Source organism: Bombyx mandarina, chromosome 21, assembly GCF_030267445.1.
Source record: "Bombyx mandarina strain Sakado chromosome 21, ASM3026744v2".
NCBI classification, from domain to species: domain Eukaryota; kingdom Metazoa; phylum Arthropoda; class Insecta; order Lepidoptera; family Bombycidae; genus Bombyx; species Bombyx mandarina.
Window position 1 is genome coordinate 2,459,598 of NC_143227.1, and position 25,454 is coordinate 2,485,051.

At 36.5% G+C, this 25,454-nt stretch overlaps 2 protein-coding genes across 3 annotated transcripts; both read right to left on the reverse strand.

The window, feature by feature from the left end:
• Positions 1-490: 490 nt before the first annotated feature.
• Positions 491-2,904, reverse strand: LOC114241362 (uncharacterized). The gene is made up of 4 exons (XM_028172178.2): positions 2,773-2,904; positions 2,540-2,601; positions 1,470-1,526; positions 491-1,119 (listed from the first exon to the last, which is right to left on the reverse strand). Exons 1-4 carry the CDS (start codon positions 2,810-2,812, stop codon positions 658-660), a joined length of 621 nt encoding a protein of 206 aa, XP_028027979.2. The 5' UTR covers positions 2,813-2,904; the 3' UTR covers positions 491-657.
• A 4,404-nt stretch (positions 2,905-7,308) lies between these two features.
• On the reverse strand, positions 7,309-22,238 carry LOC114243439 (serine protease 30-like). Of its 2 annotated transcripts, none has more exons than XM_089736589.1 (10): positions 22,086-22,238; positions 21,943-22,013; positions 19,214-19,261; positions 16,132-16,792; positions 15,294-15,356; positions 14,970-15,034; positions 14,057-14,242; positions 10,306-10,525; positions 9,300-9,463; positions 7,309-8,898 (listed from the first exon to the last, which is right to left on the reverse strand). In XM_089736589.1, exons 1-10 carry the CDS (start codon positions 22,126-22,128, stop codon positions 8,698-8,700), a joined length of 1,722 nt encoding a protein of 573 aa, XP_089592715.1. In that variant the 5' UTR covers positions 22,129-22,238; the 3' UTR covers positions 7,309-8,697. The 2 variants fall into 2 exon arrangements, with proteins under 2 accessions (XP_089592715.1, XP_089592716.1); XM_089736590.1 differs by having other exon boundaries at positions 8,560-8,898; positions 16,132-16,465.
• Positions 22,239-25,454: the final 3,216 nt, after the last annotated feature.

Below are 25,454 nucleotides of genomic sequence, written 5' to 3' on the forward strand. Positions count from 1 at the left end.
TTCACAAGCGATGCTGAATTTTTTGGATAAATTCATTTTACTACTGGAGGATCTAAAATCCTCTAAAAGCCTCTTTATAATATTGTGGGTGTAATTTCTGAGCACGATGTATAATATATAAAATGAAACAAAGATTTATATAATATTAAGCTTTGTTATAATAAATTTGCGAAATTAATACAAAATATAAAGGAAATATACACAGTCATTATTAAGAAGAAAAAAAATCATATTATCAAATTACAAACAAAACAGTTAAACTCTTCAAGAGGGGTAGTTGGAAAAAAGTGTTAATGTTATTTTCTACCACAATAGTTTCAACATATTGCTTGCTATCCAAGCCTACTTCTTATTCTTATCTTAAACTGGTAGAATAGTTGAGCATCACATCGGTACTGTCTACAAGTTTTGATGTTTAATAACACAAATGCTACCAAAACTTGTCTACCTACATTTAAAATAAAATATGTTTTGTTTCTTTTTTTTTGAAGAAGAAGAAGACAGTAAAAGTTGGCAGTCTTCGGTGACTAATAAATCTGTTGAAACTCGGAAATTTAAATTATAGAGGATAATTTCATTTTAACATTAAAACCGTAAAACTGTTCTAATTATTTTTAACAAATCATTTTGGCTGCTCAATGGTCTTCTGATAGAAATCTATGTGTTTGTTACGTTATCATCTATTTCAAAAGTTCTGACATCTATTTTAGGGAAACTAACCTCTGTGGTGGTATAATTATTTACTTCTTCAGGCACATTCGATTCTGAGTCTCTGCTTTCGAAATTGAAATCGTCTTTCTTCAGATCCTCAACTTCGTTCAGCTTTTTTCCTGTATTAGATTCAATGGTGGCTTTTGGTTGAATACCCAAACCATTCTGGTAATAATTGTGGTCTATCAACAGATTGAAGGTTATATTCTGTAGTCCATCTTTTGAAATCGGCGCAGTAATTATATCTTCAAATGGCAAGATGAGAAAGCTCCTGGTAGATTCCACTTCTGCTCCGAAGTTCACTCGTATAGTTTCTTTGTTGTCATCAATTAAGATCACCGGAGCTAGATTTATTGTAGTGATATGAATTTCATTTCCTACGCTTCTTGCAGGTGGTGATAACTGATTCTGCGGACGTAAAATGTAAATAGATATTTATTGTGTAATAGTAGTTATTAGTAGTAATTAGTTATTAGTAGTAACTACTAATTAAATAGTAGTAACTACTAATTTAAGGATCCTCGAGTGGAGACCACGTACTGGCAAGCGCAGTGTGGGACGGCCACCTACAAGATGGACCGACGACCTGGTAAGAACCGCTAGGTCACGTTGGATGCAGGTGGCAACGGACCGGCCACACTGGAGATCACTTGGAGAGGCCTATGTTCAGCAGTGGACAATGGACAGGCTGAGATGATGATGATGATGATATTGAGGTCTGGTTTTAACGAGTGTAACTAATTTTAAGGGATACTTACTGGAATATAAAACGGTTCTACTGGATAATCCCAATCCCAATTCCAATGTCTCGCTACCTGTAATTAAAAAGCAGTTATTTTAAAAATCGTTTTTTTTTAAATGAGATTTTTCTCGTCATAATGAAGGAATTAGGAGTTTGATGATGGTGCTCATTACCAATGTAAAAGTAACATTTTTGAATACAACATAATTAATGATTGTATATTCTTATTTTGTTTATATTAACAACTTGTCAAGTTGAACTGTAATTTTTTTGGATGACTAAAAACAAACTATTCATAAATATAAATTTATTCGCACGCTTTATATCTCTATCTCAGTCTTGATTACTGTACTTAAGTCTTGATTAATCGGCACATTAGGTGGTATAAAGTTCACATAAGAGACAAACATATTTCATATTATTGTTTATCACTTGGGAATATTATCAGTCGGAGTGTTTCTATTAAATCATGTTGACCTATTGTAATCTTAAACTGAGTATTGACGCGTGTAGACTAATGTATTGGATTTTTGTGATATAAAATTAGTCAAAAGTATATAAAAAGTTAATATACCTTTCGATAAGAGCAAACCTATACTAATATTATAAAGGGGAAATATTTGTTTGTTTGTTTGTAATGAATAGGGTCCGAAGCTACTGAACCGATTTGAAAAATTCTTTCACTGTTTGGAAGCTACATTATTTCCGAGTGACATAAGTTATATATATTTTTTTAAATTAGGGATTCTTACTAAAATTCCAATAATGTAACCCAAGGTGTAAAAAAAACTACCTAAAATATTCTTTACATCGCGTGCCCTGCGAAAACTATTGATGATAGAATAAAATAGTGTACTACGACTTTGTAGATCACATTATTATTTACAAATAGTGTCGCGACAACATATGTCTAACTATTATAGTTATGCCGTAATTAGTGTTCTTTTTATTTTTTTAAATAGAACAACGTCAAATATCGTTGAAATTTATGTTAGAGACCCGAGCGGAGCCGGAGCGGGCCGCTTGTAGAATATATACGAGGAATATTCACGTGCTAATTAAAGTACAGTCTCAAATAAAACTTACTCTTTGCCTTGTCGTATATTGATTATCAGTTTCGCTTATCGATATCTCTTCGATCGACTGTACTGAAAATATAAAAAAATAGTTTTGTTGTTAATACGTACATTTGATTGTATGTTTTTAGTGTAGTCCGCTCAACTGGATCCAATCTTTCTACATTATCAAAGTTTGTTAGCGGTTCTTTGTGTTTTTTTCGCGTAGCTTACGAAAGATAAAAATTATGTTATTAAACTCACCCCCACACGATGCTAAAACGAAAACGATCACAAAATTCATTCCGACGAACACCTTTGCTGTTTTTTAAATTAAAATTTAAAAAAAAAGGCGTTCCTTGCGAACGTCAGGGCGCGAACGCAAATTTTAAAATATAAAATAACAAGGCTTGATTTTGGTATGTGATGTGATTTTTAGTAAATTGTGACCTTGATGTAACTGGTCTTAATATTTTGACCTTTAATTTAAAAATAAGGTAACTGGAATCTACGTCAACGGCGTTTTTGCGATTATAAAATACTAGCGGCCGGCTCTGGCTCCGCTCGGGTCTTTAACAAAAATTTCAACGGTATTTGACGTTGTTTAAGTTTTTTAAAAATAAAAACAAAACTTATAGCTGCATAACTATAATAGTTAGACATATGCAGTCCCGACACTTTTTGTAAATAATAACGTGTTCTACAAAGTCGTAATAGGTACATTATTTTATTCTATCATCAATAGTTTTCGCAGGGCACGCGATGTAAAGAATATTTTAGGTAATTTTTTTACACCTTGGGTTACATTATTGGAGTTTTACTAATGATACTTTTTTTTTTTTAAATTTATAGCCTATATAACTCTGTAATAATGTAGCTTTCAAACAGTGAAAGAATTTTTCAAATCGGTTCAGTAGTTTCGGAGCCTATTCAATACAAACAAACAAACAAATCTTTCCTCTTTTTAATATTAGTATAGAAGTATAGATTAGTATAGATGTAGAGCAAAAATATATTTTTTATTTTACATTCGATATTTGTTTGTTCCATTAATGACTTTTAGCCAAGACTGACTGGTGGTAGGACCTCTTGTGAGTCCGCACGGGTAGGTACCACCACCCCGCCTATTTCTACCGTGAAGCAGTAATGCGTTTCGGTTTCAAGGGTGGGGTAGCCGTTGTAACTATACTGAGACCTTAGAACTTATATCTCAAGGTGGGTGGTGTATTTACGTTGTAGATGTCTATGGGCTCCAGTAAAGTAAGTTTTAAAAAAGGATTTTCAACAGTAGGTAGCGTCTTGACTTTGACATTGACAGAGACTGCTGACGGTCACATGGGTATACTTCTCTACTTTTGAAGCCTCTAATTATATTATAGTTGGTACTTGTTCTCGCCTTAAAACAATTAGAATAATATTTTTTTTTTGTATAATTTTTCTGGGTACTTAAAGATTTAAAGTCAATTAAGTTCATGTAACATAGGCTAATCACGGTGTAATTTTACTTTCATTGTTTTGTAATCTTTTAATCTATATTATTATATCGTGTCGTTTTCAAGGACTTCATAGAAAAATCATCGATACAAAGTACCAGGATCACAGAACACGTACGGAGTTGTTGCGGGGCAGGTGCGTTCAATTATGGAAAGCACTTGTTGCGCGCCATGAAACTGAGTGGACCAACTTAAGTGTGGAACTTGCCTTGTACGGCGTTCATAATGCAGGCAATGTTCCGAGTCAGTTCTTTGAGAATATGAGGCCCTGGTACTTCGTGACTATAATCGATACGTGTAGGAAGTTTGAAAATTAGTTTCCTAGTTGATTTAACTTCGATATAGGTTGGACAGATCTAGTTTTCTCTTTTAAAATAACGTCTATTAATTGTTGGATTAGCAAGTATTCACATTACCATCATCATATATTTTGAATGTGGTAGTAATAAGCGTTTTCCTTATTAAAAACTGGTCTTGGACCAGAAAACAGGTAAAAAGAAACCTGTTTAATACATTTTGCACTTCATAAAATATTTCGTTGGTAAAAGGAAAATGATTGTTGTGGAAGGTAAAGCAGCTATCAGTTCTGGTTCGAGGTTCGATAAGTTGTTGTAATTCGAATTCAGATCTTTTTAACATTCAAACCTTGTAAAGATACAATCCCCATTTTATTTTATAAAACTTCGTCTCAATATGTCTGTTTTTATTTTTCTTACATTTCAAACTACATATTATGTACTAGCTGTGCCCGCGACTCCGTCCGCGTGGAATAGCGACTTTGGGTAGTAGTTTTAGGACATATCTTTTGGTTTATAAACACAGTCATTTGGGTATTTAAAAAAACTAGAGGTCCCGCAGTAGTCGAAATTCAACTATAATTAATTGGAATTGTAAGTTTGTATACTATTATGATGGTATTTTATACTTCTATAATCACAAATTTCGCCAAGACTTCACTATAAAAATATTACAACAATATTTAATCTCAATTTGACAACAGACGTCAAGAACAAAAGTATGACAATAAATAGTATGCATGCGTGTGTGCGTCAAATACATGGTATGTAGTGTCTGTAATGTTTTCTTTATTGATTTAATGTATCTTTTATGCATTATTTAAAAAAAATATTAGCATTGTGCACTTCTTCTCTATATTCTCTATAAGTGTGGAAAAGTTCATACTCCTCCGTCCGCGCAATTTTCGTAAAAAGGGATACAAAGTTTTTGCTTCACGTATTAATATATATAGATCTAATTTAAAGTAATGCTTCTCTATACACGACATTAGACGTACAGCCATCGAGGATCAAAGCATACAGGTTGCTAGGATTGCTAACATGTGACAGAGCTACATAACCGTGTGACCGAGTTGACTGTGTGAAAAGCAGTTAACACTTAGATCTACACCCACTACTTTTAGCATCTGACCTTGGGCTTTATTTATTATCATCACGAAACATAAGCTCACTGGAAACGCGATCGGCAGTGAGTTGTGCTTCCCGTTTTTCAAGTGTCTCCTGAGACCGGGCATTTCCTGTCCGAACCCTTTGAGAGCTCAGACGGATTTGCCTATCAGTAAAGGTCTCAGACTCAAGCGATAAGGCCTGATCCTCGCGATCGGCAGTGAGACGTGCTTCTTGTTCTTCAAGTAGCTCCTGATACTGGGCATTTGCTGCCCGAACCCTCTGAGAGCTCAGATGGATTTCCCTATCAGTAAAGGTCTCAGACTCAAGCGATAGTGCATGAACCTCGCGATCGGCAGTGAGACGTGTTTCTCGTTCTTCAATTGTCTCCTGAGACCGGGCATTTCTTGTCCGAACCCTCTGAGAGTTCAGACGGATTTCCCTATCAGTAAAGGTCTCAGACTCAAGCGATAGTGCATGAACCTCGCGATCGGCAGTGAGACGTGTTTCTCGTTCTTCAATTGTCTCCTGAGACCGGGCATTTCTTGTCCGAACCCTCTGAGAGTTCAGACGGATTTCCCTATCAGTAAAGGTCTCAGACTAAAGCGGTAATACATGAGATTCCCGATCGACGTGCGTCACGCTGTGCCCTGTTCTCCCTAATTCGAGTGGCCATCATTCGAAAACGATGTGAACTCAATCGAGATTATCGCTGAGCCGAAGTTTCTGTAACACGAAAGCTCGCCTGACATTCCTAAGATGTAGTGAGTCTTGCCTCATGATTTTCTTCAGATTACTGTGATCGAACTAATCTCATCCTTTTAGCATTCCTGCTGCACTGGGAGAGGTTGGATCTTTTTCCGAGGCATTCTTACAATAAGTAGTACCTATTAACACAACGTTATTTGGTAAAAACGTACTTATCATAAAGCTTACCACAATAAATTAGTGAAAACCACATTTAAATCGGATAGGCTGTTTCTGAGATTAGCATTCACAAACGCACAGATAAACAGACAACACACACAAAAGTTCTAAAAATCATTATTTTGGGTTCTGTTGCGTTCATAAAGCCCCCAATAACAGTTTTCCTGAGATATCTTCCATGTACGGACAGCAACCAGTTACGATTTTATTATATGTATAGATTGATATTGATGATGATGATGATGATTGATTATATTGATTGGTAATGATGATATTGATGATGATTGAAGATAAATAATAATGAAAGTTTTATCAAGAAAATAATTATAATATTAATTGAATTTGTATTGTGCAACACTGGCAAATCTAAGTAGGGCGTTATCGGGCGCAATCGGAATTCCCGAATACGCGTCACTAGGTGTCAGTCAAAAAGATTCGCGCGATTTTATGTTCAACTTAAAAATATGTTCGTAATCTATATATTTAATACGTGAAGCAAAAACTTTGTATCCCTTTTTACAAAATTTGCGCGGACGGAGGAGTATGAAATTTTCCACACTTCTAAAGAATATAGAGAAGAAGTGCACAATGCTAAATAATGCATAAAAGATATACATTAAATCAATAAAGAAAACATTACACACACTACATAGCATGTATTTGACGCACACACGCATGCATACCTACTATTTATTGTCAAACTTTTGTTCTTGACGTCTGTTGCCAAATTGAGATTAAATATTTTTTATAGTGTAGTCTTGGCGAAATTTGTGATTATAGAAGTATAAAATACAATTATAATAGTGTACAAACTTACAATTCCAATTAGTTATAGTCGAATTTCGACTACTGCGGGACCTCTAGTATAATTTAATATAAGTAGTATCATAAAATAGTGTGTTAGACTTATTTATTTTTGAAGGTAAATTCCCCTAATAAAAAAACGAATAGGAGAAGTAAATGACAAACCACAGATATGTAAACTTCTTCTATTTATATTTTTCACAAACTAAGGTTAAATTATTATAATACAATGTTTTGTCTTGTAAACCAGCAATATTGGTGAATAATTACATTTAAAAACAAAGTTACCTAGTCCTGTTGATTTCTTAAATGCTTGTACGAGTCACGGTCCATATTACATGCTATGTCATTTACATTATATGAAATATTTTAACGCCCAAGAATAATTGAAGCCGTCAGCCCAAAAGTGACCTAACGCACAATTTTTCATATTCGTCTTTGTATGTTTATTGCAATTTATTTAAAAGATAATAAATTTTGATGAAAAACCGACCTATCCCTAGTTTCGCTCATAGATAGCAAATGGCTTAGTAAATATTATTTCATTTTTAGGTTGTAGTATTTTTGCCTACGAAGCAGCGTAAAAGTTAATTCAGACCTCATTATCTCGATATATTAAGCTTAGGCCACTTATACGCTGACGTCCTCAATGAACAGTTTACGATTTCGTAGTAACGCGATCGACTATCTTTTCGTTGTCACGCGAGTTCCGAGGTAAAAGTAATTTAATTAAACGACATGTCATTTTATTCAATAAATAAATACTAGATGATGACCGTTTTTTTTTTTTTGATAACGCCATCTTGTTGTGTCTTTAAAGCGGTTAGTTGCCCTCAATTAAGAAAAGTAGTATTATTATTCGCCCATAGATGTCGGGATGAGTTGATTGTTGGAAACATGAATAAAGCAACATTTTCTGAAAATAAATCGTAGCTAGATCGATTTATCGCCCCCGAATGCCCCTGTATACTAAATTTTATGAAAATCGTTGGAGCCGTTTCCGAGATTCAGATTATATATATATTAATATACAAGAATTGCTCGTTTAAAGGTATAAGATTGTCCGCCGTTTGCCAAAAGCTAATAGTTTCTTCCCGTTTTGGCTACGTCAGCGACTCGGACACACCCTGTATATATTATCATATGTATACGGGGTGTGTCAAAATCGTTCTCAAAGTATGCTGTCGACTACATGAGGCCATCAGCGCAAAAGTGGCCTAACCCACAATTTTTTATATTCAAGCTTATATATGACGTATATTGGAATTTATTTAAAATATATGAAATTTCGATGCAAAACCGGCCTATCCATAGTTTCACCCATAGATAACAGATAGCTTAGTAAACATTATTTTTGCGCGTATTGTTTTCATGCTTACTCAATTTTAAATTCATGAAAATTCAAACCCATTTGCCTCCATGCTTACTATTGTAAGCTCAGGCCACTTTTACGCTGACGGCCTCATATGTTCATGTTGATTAGCGTTACACTCTCTCGGTAAACTTTAGACAAAAACGAATAAAAAGCGACAACGGTTTTGAAAATGTAGGCCAAGTTGGCTTTACGTAGTGACATTCTTGTTGACAGGCCAAACTTTTTCTTCTATCCAGTCTATAAAGGATGATACCCTAGTGTAAACTCCTGGTATATTAGGTTGTGCACAACCAATACCAAATGACGTAACACCGACAATGTAATAGAGATTGTACGTTGACCTGAAGTTCAAGGAAATCTTCACTTGGAGGGGTCCTCCAGAATCACCCTGAAAACATAAAAAGCCTTTTATTGGGGCTGGTGACGTCATGTTTTATAAGAATTATGAAGCCAACGACTTTGTATGAGGAATTTATTTTCAATTCTTTGTCGAAACGTAGAAAAGAATTTCAGATCAGAGAAGCATATATAGTTTAGTTTGTCCAATTCAGTATCAAATCGATCTATTTCTTCTACTTTCTTTATCTAGGTTCACCTTCAACTTACTACTTCATTTCCTCTACTGTTCCTCCTAATCAAATCTTATAACAGTATATAACGACGTATATAGTTTATATGTTTGGCAATAACGGTGTTAACGTTAAGAATAAACATTCATAGCACTTGTCTTTTCTATTGTAATAAAATCGTTTTAATATCAAAATCAAAATAATTATAAAGTTCACAAACCTGACATGCATCCACGCCTCCTGCTAGTACGCCAGCACATAGCTGTGTTTCTTCAAGTCCACACCAATTCCTGCTGCACCAAGGTTGCAATAGTGTTTCGCATTCATCTGAATCTATAAAGTCCACTACCGCTGCTTGTAATTCGGCTGAGATGTTCCTGCTACCTGGTATTTAGATGACCACTATACAATATACATCAAAATTGAGGTGATATTATTGTAGGATTGATAAAAACGGAACATATGAAAAGAGTGTGGAACGGAGCGTTAAGATGTGAGTGAGAGAAAACGGTTAGAAAGGAAAAAAAGAATGACAGCGAAAAGAAAGATAGCGAAGACTGAATGAGTAGGTATAAAAAAGATGTCAGTTAAGTGTTAAGTTAATTTTTAGTTATAATAACAGAGAAGATTTTGGAAGAGAACAATACAAGTACAACAGTGAAATAATTGTGTTTCATGCGCCAAGATCCCAATTCTACATTATTAATTTGAAAAGCTGATTGCAGTCTCCCAATTTGGGTTGGTATGTGTGATGATAGTCTGTAATTAAATACTAAATTAATTAAGCTCATCGAAGAGACATCACCACGGTAATTAGTATTTTCAGCTATTATCAACTGCGTTCAGCAAATATCGCGGTTGTCTTTAGCAAAATTGGCTTTTAAAGTGTTGGGAGTACTCAATGGAGCGAAGCGGCGCTTCGTGCCTCAAATCATGAAACACGTTGCATTTTCCCGCGATGAAATGTCCCCTCCACAGCATTTTCTGAGCGCTATGAAACTTTTTAAATATCTGATGTTAAGTGGTTATTATTTGGATTTGAGATCATTTACGAAGCAGTGATAACGACAAGTGGTCCTTTCTAACTTATTTTTATTGGTTAGATGGATGGGTGAGCTCACGATTCACTTGGTGTTAAGTGGTTATCGAAGCCCGTAGCTATCAACGACACTGAGACACGAGTTCTAAGTCTCAGCTTTTATAGTAAAACTACTGGCATATTTTACCTTCTTGTAAAACTCCCCAGCCGGTGACGGTGGCGAAAGATTCCAATTCCGTTATGTCTTCTTTCGTCCATAGACACGCAGGTTGTACAAAGTATGAGTAATTAATCCCCCACTCTAATTCTAACAAAGCTACATCGTTATATTTGGTCGGAGACTTGTAATCGGGATGAACGTAAATTGCTTTTATCGTGGAGTCCTGATAGTTATCTCTTGGTTTTTTCTGAAATATCAAAATTATTGTGTTCGGCAAATGCATCTAACTGTAAGCAAAAAGGTTCTATAAAAAAAAAATGTTTAAAAAAACTAACAAATACGCTTTTATAGAAAATCCAACTAAAAAATAGAAAATAAATTTTATTAAATTTGAATTAAAAATAGTGCAAGAAAAAATGATTTTATTGTAAAAAAGCGTGGGGTGCTTTTCAGGATATTATCAAAATAACCCTTCTACTCATATCTGTTCACTAGCGACCCGCCCTCGCTTCGCTTCGGAAACATTAAAACACACATGAAAAAAAAAAATAATAAAAAAAATAATTAAAAAAAGTAGCCTATGTTCATCAGGGACAATGTCGGCTTCTAATGGAAAAAGAATTTTTCAAATCGGTCCAGTAGTTTCGGAGCCTATTCGAAACAAACAAACAAACAAATCTTTCCTCTTTATAATATTAGTATAGATAAAATATTTATAACTACTGATAAGTGATACCATGCACATGCTTTTTTTTACGATAAAATCATTTTTTCTTACACTATTTTTAATTCAATTTTATTTTCTACTTTTTAGTTGGATGTTTATATAAAAGCATATTTTGTTGGTTTTTTAAACTATTACTTATTTTTCATTATTAGATGAATTTCAATTTTTTTAAATTTTTTTTAATATTGAATTGTCATCAGTCTGTAATAAGTATACCAAATTTCGAGTTAATGCAACGTTTTAAAGGGGGTCAAAATCATGTTCAAAGATTCCGTTACATACAAACATACATACGTCTGAAGCTAATAAAAGCGTATTAAATAATTATATATTCTTATATCACCATAAGTGCAAGTATTTTTAATGTTGCTTAGATGGGTGGACGAGCTCACAGCCCACCTGGTATTAAGTGGTTACTGGAGCCCATAGACATCTACAACGTAAATGCGCCACCCAGCTTGAGATATAAGTACTAAGGTCTCATGTATTGTTACAACGGCTCTTCAAACCGAAGCGCATTACTGCTTCACGGCAGAAATAGGCAGGGTGGTGGTACCTACCCGCGCGGACTCAGAAGAGGTCCTACCACCAGTAATTACGCAAATTAGAATTTTTCGGGTTTGATTTTTATTACACGATTTGGTAGTGGTAGATGATGGTTGTAGGGTCACCAGTGCCGGGCGGCACAATAAGCAGTCCGTAATTGGATGGACAGTTTATTTCAAATCAAAGACAGTACAACAATATTTAGAAGAAGGAGAAATTACAGAGAACAAAAGCACAGATAAAGCGGTAGGAAGTTCAAACCCAATATTAGAAAATAGACAAAACAATAGATCGCAACAAAGCAAGAGAGTACGCGTAAGTCGAGGAGTGACACAGTCTTAGCGTGGCGTTGATCAAACCCGACTATGCTTGTGTAAATAATATATTTTTGAGTAGTGTTGTGAATGTATGGTTGTTTGGCGTATTTGTGTACTGTATGAGAGTGTATTATAGAATACGTAAATAAATATGATATAATATTAAATATTGAGTAGGTGTGTAATGTAAATCAATAAATAATATGAACTAATATACATAAATATAGTAGAAACACGTACACACGATGTTATTCCTTCACCGTGGAAGTCAATCGTGAACATTTGTTGAGTACGTATTTCATTAGAAAAATTGGTACCCGCCTGAAATTCGAACACCGGTGCATCGCTCAACACGAATGCACCGGACGTCTTATCCGTTAGGCCACGAGGACTTCAGGTGTGCAGAATGTTATTTTTTTTTTAATTGTGCATAAAAAATACATTAAATCAATAAAAAAAACATTACACACCCTACCATGTATATGATACACGCACGCATGCATACTATTTGCTTATTGTCAAACTTTTCTTATTGCTTATAGTCTGTGGTCAAATTGAGAATAGATTAAAATATATTGTTTGCCTTTGTTTATATTTGTCTAAACTGTAGTCTTAGCGAAATCTGTGAAGAAGTAGAATAGTCTGACAATAAAATCATAATAGAGTTTATACAAACTTATAATTTCAATGAATTTCGACTATCGGGGATCCACTAGTATATAATAATTATGAGAGGTGGCCTGACAATTTATTATAATGACTGCTAGAAGTGACTTGTCTAGAATCTCTATTATTTTTAAACAAGCTAATGGGTAGAAGGGGAAGATATTTATAATTTACTAGCTGACCCGGCAAACGTTGTGTTGCCTTAAATAAGATTTCTAGAGAAATTCTACTGTAGAAATAAAAACCTCATTTAACCACATAATACCTCATTATAAACAAAAAAATATATCCAAAAAATTAAAATAAAAAATAAATGTTTGAGGTGGACAACCCTTTTCACTTAGGGGTATGAAAAATAGATAGTAGCCGATTCTCAGACCTACTGAACATACTATTGATACACAAATAAAACCAACAAAACATGGCTGAAAAATGTATAGTATTGTATAGCTCTCAAATATATTAAGTGTATAATCTATGATGTATAGTGAGTAAGTAAGACAGGAGACCGGCTTCGTCCCCATCCCTACTACGTGATGTTTGCTGGATCAGTGGTGACACCTGGTGGGGATAGCTGATCGATTGATAGTTGATCAGTAGTCGACCGGCGAGCGCGGGAGATCAAATTCAATTTTAAAAAAATCATAATTAAAGGAACTTGAAATTATAAACTCTGAATAAGAATTTATCGTACTACAATTATAATATTTGATTGCCATCTTGCAACCTTATTGCGGATGGAAAAATAGGGGTTGATCGTATAAGAGTGAAAATTGAGAGTAATATGATTTTTTTTATTTTAAGTCATGATAAAACTAAATAAAAAATTTGCTAACAAAATTTATGTTTATAATTAACAAAAAATAGGGGTTGATCATAGAGGGATGAAAAATTGAGAGTAACATCAGATTTTTTATTTTAATTCATGACAAAATAAAAATAAAAATGAAAATCTTGCCAAAAAAATTAAAGTTTATAATTAACAAATAAAAAATAGGGGTTGATCGTAGAGGGGTGAAAATTTCAGAGTAATATGATATTTTTTTATTCTACGTCATGACAAAATAAAAACAAAATTCTGGCAAAAAAATTTAAAGTTTTTAATTAGCAAATAAAAAATAAGGGTTAATCGTAGAAGGGTGAAAATTGAGGATTGTATGTATTTTTGTATGTTGTATCATATAAAAATAGAAATTAAAAATTTTGTCTAAAAAATAAAAAATAAAAATTACGGGTGGACTACCCCTAACATTTAGGGGGATGAAAAATAGATGTTGGCCGATTCTCATAGATACCGGATAAGCACAAAAAATTTCATCAAAATCGGTCAAGCCGTTTCGGAGGAGTATGGCAACGAAAACAGTGACACGAGAATTTTATATATTAGATGTACCTTTAAAAATTTTGTAATCAAGCTTCTTTAATGTACAATAAGTTATAATATGTAACTGACAGAAGAAAGATTTCATCTAAATGAATATATAGGTAGTTGTATGAAATTTGCATAAATTTTTGTACTTACCGCGTAGAGATTTTTGTAACTCAGTCTCACAATCTTTGGGATCGGATCTGATATGTCAGGATTATCCTTCAGCGGTGCTTCTGAACAGTGAGCAGCAGTCAGTAAGAAAAATGGACTGATTAGAGAGCTTCCGCATTTGAATACGTAATCCGAATTTTTATCCCACGGGGACCATCCAACAGCGCCCTAAATTGTCATGAAATCATTATGCCGTTTCAAGTTATGCTCATGATTTAATCAAACAATTAGGAGACATTAATCAATGTCTACACGCTAGGTACTACCACTACCTTATCTATTTGTACCGGGAATCAATAACGTATTCCAGATCGAATGCTTATCGTATCCGTAACCATCATATTAATATATAAAAATTGATATTTGGGGTTCATGACTCAAGGTGAGTGGCGGCATCCACATTATAATAATTTATATGGACTTTGGTAAACACATAACATCAGATGAGAGGTCGAAAGTATCTGACTAATCAAAAAGTAAGTTTAAAAACAGCTGCAGCGTTTGTAAGACAAAGAACAAACCGACATAATATAAATTTGTAAAAGCCGAAAGTCAATATTTTGACCATTAATTTTAAGGTACCTTTTTTGTTTTTTTTTTATTGCTTAGCTGGGTGGACGAGCTCACAGCCCACTTGGTGTTAAGTGATTACTGGAGCCCATAGACATCTACGACGTAAATGCGCCACCCACTTTGAGATATAAGTTCTCAAGTTTCATGTATAGTTACAACGGCTGCCCCACCCTTCAAACCGCAACGCATTACTGCTTCACGGCAGAAACAGGCGGGGTGGTGGTACCTACCCGCGCGGATTCACAAGAGGTCCTACCACCAGTCATTACGAAAATTATATTTTTTTCATACCTTATTCATAATATTTATATTTTTCACTCACCATATGTGGAAATTCACCAGGGAATGTATCTCTTCCTCCGACTGCAGCATCCGGATTGTAATGACCTAACACCAAAAAATGTTAGTCCTTAACTCAAGTGAGTTTGGCACGAGATATATCCTTCCAGGACTAAATAGCAATTCTTTCAATTATTGTGATAATAATATAATGTAAATATTATGATAACAAGCAGGACTTATTTACATTGGATTATTGTTGGAGAAGTCAATGTTGTATTAAAATGAGTAGTTTTTTCACTTATGAACCAATTACGTTACTCTCGTCACATTCAAAGTGACTGGTTAAGTTAAGAAAAAAACTCACAGATGTAATCTTCAGTGTCTATTCGCTTCATTGCGTTTAATTTCCAAATTTGTAATCTGCATTCTGTAAAATAGATCATTGAGTACTTTTTTGTCAACGAATCGATTTTTGTAATAGAACACTATGTTCTATGTTCTCGACTTGATATATATATATATATATATATATGTACCCTTAGTAGGACACCCTGTATATCTTTATGAACTTAAGTACACATATTATAAGACGATTCAACAGATAAATTCAAAATTCAAAATTGAAAATCATTTATTTCAACTTAGATGTCAGTATGACACACTTGTTGAATGTCAAAATACAAATAACAATGTTAACTCTACCACCGGTTCCAAAAAAAGCCACAGTCCTGAGAAGAACCGGCGAAACCGGCCGGCTCAGCGGGCTTTTTTTTGTTTTTGTTTTTTCTCAAATATTTTCTTTTTTTTTAAATAAATAAAAATATTTACAATAAAAGAAAAAACAAGTCAAAAAATACAATTAAAAAAAAAATAATAATAATGAAAAATGAAAAGGCCAGGAGCGAGCGCCTCATATAATAAATAATGCTTCTATATCAATTACTCACGGGAATCTAAGTGAACCGTAAAATGTTGGTGTTTAATATAGAATGCGCGATCCTGAGAGATTTAAATTGTCTGCTAATCTCGAATAAAAATAGGAGCAAATGTGACTTAGAATGCTTACTAAAAAAAAGAGGCTATATTACTGGTGTAAATATAACGTAGAACAAAAATTAAATGTAAGATGAATGTTAAAATCCTAAGTTGTATCACCAGGCTACGAGAACAAGAATGATCATTAAGGAATCTAAACTACTTACTAGTTTCACTGATACGCGAGCCTTTTCTAAATATAGGCAGTTCAAATTCTTTACACGGAGGATCTGGTTTTACAATGACTCTATTATTCTTCTTTGGAAAATTTATTTCAGAATACAATATTTGGAAAGAGTTTAAAGTCTGTATTGATGGTTCTTCGTCTTCGGTATTGATTCTGGTCGTAATGTTTTCTTCTTTTATGTTTTCTTTGATTTTAGTTTGATTGTTTAAAACCGCATTGCTTATTAGTTCACTATTTGGTTCTTTAATAGGTGCCGATAGAAGACCATTATTGTTTGTTTTATTTAATTCTGAGCTTTGTATTTTTTCTGTACTCTGTAAAGGAATATCATTTGTTTCATTCACAGCAGTCCTTGCTTCTAACGTAATTTCGTTTTCTTCTTTATCATATTCTATCACAAAGTTCAATAGAATGTTTTGTTTTCCCTCACTATTTATAGGTGGTAAATTATAATTTTGTAATTGAGGTATCACTTTGATTTTTCTCGTTGAGTTAACTTGGATTATTGGTTGGATTAATATAAGATCATCAGGGGCGGAACTGTATGCAAAAGGTGGAAATCTGATGCGGTGTAGCCAAGGTTTGTCGTCGTTTTCCAATGGAGACCATGTACCTAAAGGAAAAGATGAATTTTCGTTTTTCTGTAAAATGAAATTATAATATCAATAAAACAATATAATATAAAGCAGCAGTGTATTTTGTTATAATTTGAAAGTTCCAAGTTGCAAAAATTCATGAGGTTTATCGCAAATTATCTTTAAGTGTTACTTTCATACATTAACTATAATTACTGTACTCAGATTAGAGCCCCGTGAGCTCACCTACATGTCCTCGCATTACCCCTAAATTACAAACTTAGATAGGAAAAAAAGACGAATACATTGCATGATTAGTTAGTAGGGACGGGGAAGACCGCGTTATTTTATTTTTATCACTGCATCTCCCACCATGAAATCAGAGTAAATAACCAACTATTTAATAAAAAAAATATACTCTTAAATTAGTATTAATAGGGAAAAACGCCCGGTCATCGTTCTCGTCGAAACCGTCGCTTGCGACGAAGAGCTTGGCGAGTAAATTAACCCACAGACACAGCCCACTGAGTGGGTGTGCCTCACCAGTGGGTCGCATTTCCGATACGGTGATAGATTCTGCGAAGCACTGCTTTTGCTAGGATTAGTGTTAGCAGCGTCGTCAATTTTGAGCCCCGTAAGGCTACGCTGAAATGGTCTCTCAAGACCATCAGCTTAGGGAGGAAAAAAAAGAGAAAAAAAAAAACATTATGACACGTTATGATTGAATAAAATGACTCGGACAGATCATTAACATAGTTGAATAAAACTTTTTGTTAATTTGTTCTAATTACCAAGGCTCTATAATTATTAGAAGTAGCTGAAAAATGAATGAAATGAAATTGTAATGGAAAAAAAAAAATTTTTTGTGCAGTGCCGAATCTCCCTCTAAGATCCCCGCGTTGAGAGAGTACGGGGAACATGTGAACTACCGGAGCCACCCACTGACTTTCCTGTAATCTCGTCCGTAAGACGAATCCCCGCCCGAGACAAAACCCAGAAGAGGTCGTTTGAAGTCGTCATGGCCTAAAAGATAAGAAGTCCGGTGCATTCGTGTTGAGCGATGTACCGGTGTTCGAATCCCAGGCGGGTACCAATTTTTCTAATGACATACGTACTCAACAAATGTTCACGATTGACTTCCACGGTGAAGGAATAACATCGGCTAATAAAAATCAAAACCCGCAAAAAAAAATTAATTTGCGTAATTACTGGTGGTAGGACCTCTTGTGAGTCCGCGCGGGTAGGAACCACCGCCCTGCCTATTTCTGCCGTGAAGCAGTAATGCGTTTCGGTTTGAAGGGTGGGGCAGTCGTTATAACTATACTTGAGACCTTAGAACTTATCTCAAGGTGGGTGGCGCATTTACGTTGTAAATGTCTATGGGCTCCAGTAACTACTTAACACCAGGTGAGCTGTGAGCTCGTTCACTCATCTTAGCAATAAAAAAAAAGGTAGGAGAGGTTTATGGTCAATACTGCAACAACACGCCGAGGCCGGTCAGCCAGGACATCGAGGCGAATCGACGACTCTAAGTCGGTCGTCACGATAGAGACTCATCAGGTCGTGGTGCTTTTGATGTTCTGGAATAACCCGCTGATACAGAACCAGCCTACGGGGTTACATTACATTTGGTACTGCATACGAGTGAACGAGTGAACGGCTGCTAATTGGTTTTCGGAATCCATAGACTACACAATGTAAATGGCCATCAACTCTTCAAACGGAATGGATGATTATGAAGTAGAGTTAGGGTGATTGCTTCGAGCTGTTGTGATTACGATAGGCCTCAGGACCGGCAAATAATGTTTTTAACCGTTTTCTCCTCCAACATTCGACTAATATAGTGTTTTTTTTTTAATAAACAAATTAAAGTCTCTACTTTAACTCTTTATCTATCTGTATTTTTTGTTTAAATCGTTTACCAGATGTCTGAAAAGGGCAGAAATTTGCAGTTATTTTTGTAATATTAGGAGGATTTCAATGTTGATAATTATCAATTGATAGAAAAACTTAGTGACATGGCAGTGTCAATCGTATCAAAATCTAGTGTCATTATCACGGGAGAACATTTGGCGATATTTATACATTGTTAATGACATGGGCCACGATTGCGTGTAAGTTGCTGACTCATCTTCCAACGTAGTTTTATGGAGGTATATTAATTAACTTAAGATATGTTTCCTTCTAACAAGTAAACAGGTTCGGAATCAAATGACGTACTCAGACATTTGTAGTTTGTCGAATTTTAAACCGAATGATATCTGTTCAGCTTATCCTGATTCTTTGTCCAAGCTTTAGTGCATCAGATTGGCTCTTTTGATTGAAACTTTCGCTCATACATAAGTCTATGCAGTTCATGCACCAGTGGCTTCGGGCTTTCTCCATTGAATCCAGTTATCTTGTCAGTATTTAGATGTAGGCGCTAAATTTAGGTATAGTGAGAAAAATGGATTATTTCGATAGTGACGTGTTTAATTTATTACTTACGCTGTTTGAAATGCGATCAACGGGTCCCCATATCCAATCGTCTTCTTTCTGTAAGAATTTTTTATTTAATATAATACTGGCTACTGATTTGATAAAATTAGAATTTGAGAATTTGATAGAGTTTCTGATACCATGACGTAAATTATTTTGAGGCTAAATTAGTCCGTACCGGTCACATTAGTTCCCAGATTTAGTTTAGTGGACATCCGTCACATTCATAATTATGATTTAAAGTGTAAATCAACGATAATAATTCGAAGTGTATCGAAAAAATATAATATGTAGTTTAGTTTACCGTTAAAATAAAAAATATAAAAACCAAACGCGTAGCGCTCGGGAACTGCCGCGATAAAGCTATTACATAGCATTTTTTATCAACTTATGCAATTATAATTAGACAATGATAATTGAATATTAAAACAATAATAAAACAAGACCACGCTATATTAAACATTAATAAAAGCAAAACCTTAACTGTCCCCTTCACACTCATAAGCTAGACCGCGCGATAGAGAGATGGGCACTTTTCATAAGGCCCATGCAGTGTGACGTCACGCCACGCGCTTATTCATAAACACTACACAAGCGCAACGTGTGAATGTGTTGAACGCGAGCTACATGGTAGGTGGCGTGAGAGGTGTAAGGTTTTTTTCTTTACGGAATTTCATGATTCGGTCGCCGCGCTCAAGGCCCGCGATAAAAGCTATGCAATAACTTAAAAATTCGTTTCTCTACTAATCCATGTGCACTAATTTTATAAATTCGATAGAGAGTTAGTTACGTTTTTATGTCCTAATGATTCAATCGATCATCGCGAAATATTGCACACAGGAGTACAATGAAGGCATAGAGTATTTAATATCCAATTAAAAAGTTCTGCTTCTGAGAGATAGATTATTTTTCTACATTAATGTGAGTGAACTAGCATAGAAATTAGCCCTCAATAATTACTTAGTAAATATAGTTTTCAGAACGTTCTCTGAGACTTAATTTAACTTAAAGTTTCTAATCGTAAAGAGATTTAGTAAATCCCAGTTATATAAAATAATCGATTCGAGAATAAATGTAATTACAACACACACACACACACACATCGTTTATGAATCAGTCAGTCAGAATGAAGAATTTTATATGTATTGATGTTAGGCATCAATAAAAGCCTGTTGACAAGACCACGCGAATGCTGACCACCTTGGGACACAAGGTCGAATACTAGAGTTCTTGGCAATGTCCCTTTAAAACCCTTCAAATTGGAATCTACAATCACTTCGGGCCAAGAATTTATAGGATACGATGTTAATTGTTTTTCTTCTGAGGAAATTCTTTCTTGACTTTCTTAATGCCATTTTATAATTATGGGTACCAGAAACAGAGGACTAGGAGGACTTTTAGCGAAATTCGTCGTTAAATCAATATTATATTTATATATGACTTAATTTTCTTCTTCCTGTAGTCTCGACCATTAAAGGAACCGTATCTTCTAATAAAGGTAGTTTTAATAAAGTACCGAATTATTTTTTGACTATTCTAATCTATTTATTTATTAAAAATTAGAAGCCTTAAATGGCGTTGGGCAGGTCATGTGATCAGAGAGAGAAGAAAAGACAATGGATGGTATCATATAGAAGGTAAAAGGAAAAGCGGTAGACCGCAAAAAGATGGGATGACGACATAAGAAGACAAGTGGCAAGCGTCACATGCAACAGAGTGACTCAAGAAAGACATGAGTGGAAAAGGTTGGAGAAGGCCTTTGTTGATTGGTAAACATATCTACAGAACATAAGTAAAATTCAAATAAGAGACTAGATTAAGGTTCACATTAAATTTAAGTTTTTTTTTAAATATTTAATCATATAATTGGTAATATGGTACTTTGTTGTTGTTGTAAATGCTTTATATTCTTTGTACATTGTTGTTTCTGGTGGTAGGACCTCTTGTGAGTCTGCACGGGTAGGTATCACCACCCTGCTTATTTCTGCCGTGAAGCAGTAATGTGTTTCGGTTTGAAGGGTGGGGCAGCCGTTGTAACTATACTTGAGACCTTAGAACTTATATCTTAAGGTGGGTGGCGCATTTACGTTGTAGATGTCTATGGGCTTCATTAACCAGTTAACACCAGAAGGGCTGTGAGCTCGTTCACCCATCTAAGCAATAAAAAGAAAAAAAAATGGATCTGAATATAAGGCTATTCATTCATAATAAAGTATCTTAACTATATTTCAATGAAAGGAATCTAATGTCTAGTCTAAATAAGGACACTTTGAAATGATCAGTTTTAAAAACGAATTATGGAAATCCAATACCGAACTATGGAAACTGCTATTATTTCTATTTTGTCCCTGTTGAAGATAGGTACAGAATAATATAAACTCAACTGTACTGATTATTAAGGTCACATTTGTGTGTAGCGCGTATGTGTGTGTTAACGTCTAAATGAGTCGACTATTATCAAAGCCGGCAATGTGACGTTTGGACAATTGTTGGTAAATCAGAAAAACGAATTATTGACTTTGTATTCCATTGGCAGTCACAAAACTCTTCTGAACGACATCTTAGATAAATAACAGGTTAAGTATTAACCTTTATTTAATGCAGTTTTTGAACCGTATTCTTTGAAGGAGACGATTATATTCAAATCAATCTGTATTGACATATCAATAACATTTTTTTGTCCAAATGCACAGATTGCCACCTTTGATAATAGACGACTCAAATATAAAATCACTCACTATGGCTCTTCGTTTTATTATTTTCTCACGGTTGCCTCCTGCTCTGGGAGACGTGGGCACAGTGTTGTGCACTGAAAAGTAGAGAATCGAATATGATAAAAAGCATTAAAAAAAAACATTGCCCCGATATTGGTTGAACTTACCTAAATCGACAAATAAAATTACGAATAAACAGCAGAAATACATGTTAACGAATCACGCGGCTACTTTGCAAAATGACTTGAGCACAACTGTGGCATTTCGAAATTGATCGCACGATTTTTTGTACAATAATTTATATAATAGGAAGATTTTCCTGTACGCTTGATAATATTATGTTCCGCGGCGATCCACCAAGAAACGGGTTACGATCTTACATTATTTTAAAAGGTGGAAATCAAAATCAAGCTAATTTAATTCAAGAACTAAAAAAACATATAAAGGTATAAATTGATATTCTTTTAAACGAGGAAAACCAGAGAGTCTTTAAAGAGATTCTGACCAATTTTTGTATGTAGCATCACTTACAAGGTCAGGTATTAAGCCAAACTACTTTTATTATGTCGCATTTTTTTTATTTTTATTGCTTAGATGTGTGGATGAGCTCACAGCCCACCTGGTGTTAAGTGGTTACTGGAGCCCATAGACATCTACAACGTAAATGCACCACCCACCATGAGATCTAAGTTCTAAGGTCTTAGTATAGTTACAACGGCTGCCCCACCCTTCAAACCGAAACGCATTACTGCTTCACGGCAGAAATAGGCGCGGTGGTGGTACCCACCAGTGCGGACTCACAAGAGGTCTTACCACCAGTAATTACGCAAATTATAATTTTGCGGGTTTGATTTTTATTACGCGATGCTAATCCTTCACGTATTACGTGTTTGTGAATAAGCGCGCGGCGTGACGTCGCACTGCATGCGCATTATGAAAAATCTGCCCATCTCTCTCTCGCGCCGTCTAGCTTATGAGTGTGAAGGGGACAGTTAATGTTTTGCTTTTGTTAATGTTTATAAATATAGCGTGGTCTTATTTTATTATTGTTTCAATATTAAATTATTATTGTATAATTATGATTGCATAAGTTGATAAAAAAACACTATGCTATTACCGCGGCAGTCCCCGAGTGCCACACGTGTTTTTTTCAATTCATATGAATTCCCGAATCATCACTAGATTTGTCGGGAATTGAAACTACCCAGCGTCGAGGTAGAAAACCACAATTTCAGTGGGTGTTTTGAAAAAAAATGCGCATTGACATAAGCGCTTTTCTATGACTGAGTTTTATCATCGGCGAGGGTCGGACACGGTTATTGAACTACAGAATGTCTCAGTTAGCTCAATTCGAATATAGCGGCGTCTAATACGTGAGCGCATTATTCATTTTCATTTACCGAAAAAAGGAGGGTAAGTGGAGGTGTGGTGAATGGTTTTTTTCACACACAGCACTAGCAACGGGAGACATGTCAGATTGAGGGAAAAATGTCATGATATAAAAAATTGTGTTTTACGTTTTTAAAAGGTTCAAAGATAAAAAGCCAATTGATTGTTAATGTATACGATTTTAAGGTGCGTGTGGAATAAATAAGTGCTTCCTATACTGCAGCTTGAGTTCAATCCGCAACGACGACAGTTGACAACGTATTTCCTAAAGAGTTATGACTTATGATAAACTATTGTCACACGAGTCCGCACGGGTAGGTACCAACCTGCCTATTTCTGCCGTGAAGCAGTAAAGCCTTTTGGTTTGAAAGGTGGGGCAGCCGTTGTATTGTAAAAACCTAAGACATCAGAACTCAAAGGTAGGTGGCGACATTTAAGTTAGATATGTATGAGCTCCGGTAACCAATTAACACCAGTTGGGCCATGGGCTCGTCCACCAGCTTAAGCAATAAAAATAAACAACCACATGGTCGTAGATTTATAGCAGACTTACTGTCACACTTAAATTATAATCGGAACACATGATTTGTTCTATGACCTTTGTACCCCTCATGGACGTTAGAAATGTAAGGTACACAGCCAAGTCGCCGCTTTCCTCTGAGTATTTTCTATGCAAGCTAAGTTTGCAGAAGGACACGTCACAGCGCTCGGAAAACAATATGGAATACAGCACCTTTCAATTTGAGATATAAAATCGAAGTTTCCGTTGCGTCTGCTGAATCTGTGTCTTTTCTTCCTGAGATGGGTGAATGAAGTCATGGCCTACCTGTCTTCAAATGGTTGATGAATTAGGCTATGCGTCATGATAATCGCCTTATCGTAGCCGCCGCTGACTACTCCCCGAATCCTGATCATGCAGGAGTTAGTCACCGTCGACGACCTAGACACGTCCTTACGGATCCATCAGATCCAATAACCTTTGCATTAGACGCCTTCAGCTCTAACACTAGGAGCAGGCTTAGGGACCCCGGTAACCGTACTCGTCGAACTCGACAAAGAGTTCGCCGTGCAACCTAACCCATGAATCAGCTCACTGAGTTTCTCGCCGGATCTTCTCAGCGGGTCGCGATTCCGATCCGGTAGTAGATTCATTCGCGAAGCAGCTGCTCTTGAGCTGTTAGGTCTCCTTCGGAGGCTCGCCGGGGCGCCACCCTGGGACCTGGAGGCGGAGGCACTCGCTGCCGATTACCGGTGGCGTAGCGACCTTCGCTCTAGGGGGGAAGGGCGCCCCGGCGAAGGAGTAGTTCGAGCGCGGAGGCTCCAATCTCGGCGGTCCGTGCTGGAGGCGTGGTCTCGCCGCTTGGCGGACCCGTCGGCCGGCCTCCGTACCGTCGAGGCGGTCCGCCCGGTTCTCGCGGACTGGGTGGGCCGCGACCGCGGATGCCTCACCTTCCGGCTGACGCAAATGCTTACCGGCCACGGATGTTTCGGCCGGTACTTGCATAAGATAGCCGGAAGGGAACCGACGGCGCAGTGCCACCACTGCGCGGACCGCGACGAGGAAGACACAGCGGAACACACGCTGGCGCGTTGCTCTGGATTTGACGAGCAGCGCGCCGCCCTCGTCGCGGTCATAGGAGAGGACCTCTCGCTGCCGCGCGTCGTGGCTACGATGCTCGGCAGCGACGCGTCCTGGAAGGCGATGCTCGACTTCTGCGAGTCCACCATCTCGCAGAAGGAGGCGGCGGAGCGAGAGAGGGAGAGCTCTTCCCTTTCCGCACCGATCCGTCGCCGTCGAGCCGGGGGCCGGAGGCGGGAATACGCCCGTACGTCCCGGCCCCTGTAGGTGGCGGCCTTCCCCCGGTGAAGGTCAAGGGGCGACCTGAGGGGGTGAGGCCGCGCGGCGCGCTACCAGCACTCTAGCGCGCTGCCGTGGAATGAATAGAGCGACCGGTCGACGGTGTATCGCGTCCCGACCCGGCAGGCTGGTTCTGGTCCAGCGGGGTATTCCGGGACACCAGCGGCACCGTCTGGGCGGCCCGACGGGCTGCCGCACCGAGACGGCCGACGTTTCAGAGCCTTCGATTCGCCTCGAAGGCTCCGTCGGCTGGGCGTCCTTGGGGTGAGCCGCGCCGTCTGGTTGTAGT

Coding starts and splice junctions, on each gene's coding strand:
- LOC114241362 (XM_028172178.2), bottom strand. CDS start 2,812: ATGAATTTTGTGATCGTTTTCGTTTTAGCATCGTGTGGGG. Junction 2,602..2,772: donor CGTTTTAGCATCGTGTGGGG/GTGAGTTTAATA, acceptor TTATATTTTCAG/TACAGTCGATCGAAGAGATA. Junction 1,527..2,539: donor AATATACGACAAGGCAAAGA/GTAAGTTTTATT, acceptor TTTTAATTACAG/GTAGCGAGACATTGGAATTG.
- LOC114243439 (XM_089736589.1), bottom strand. CDS start 22,128: ATGTATTTCTGCTGTTTATTCGTAATTTTATTTGTCGATTTAG. Junction 14,243..14,969: donor CTGGTGAATTTCCACATATG/GTGAGTGAAAAA, acceptor ATGACAATTTAG/GGCGCTGTTGGATGGTCCCC. Junction 10,526..14,056: donor GTTACAAAAATCTCTACGCG/GTAAGTACAAAA, acceptor TTGATATTTCAG/AAAAAACCAAGAGATAACTA.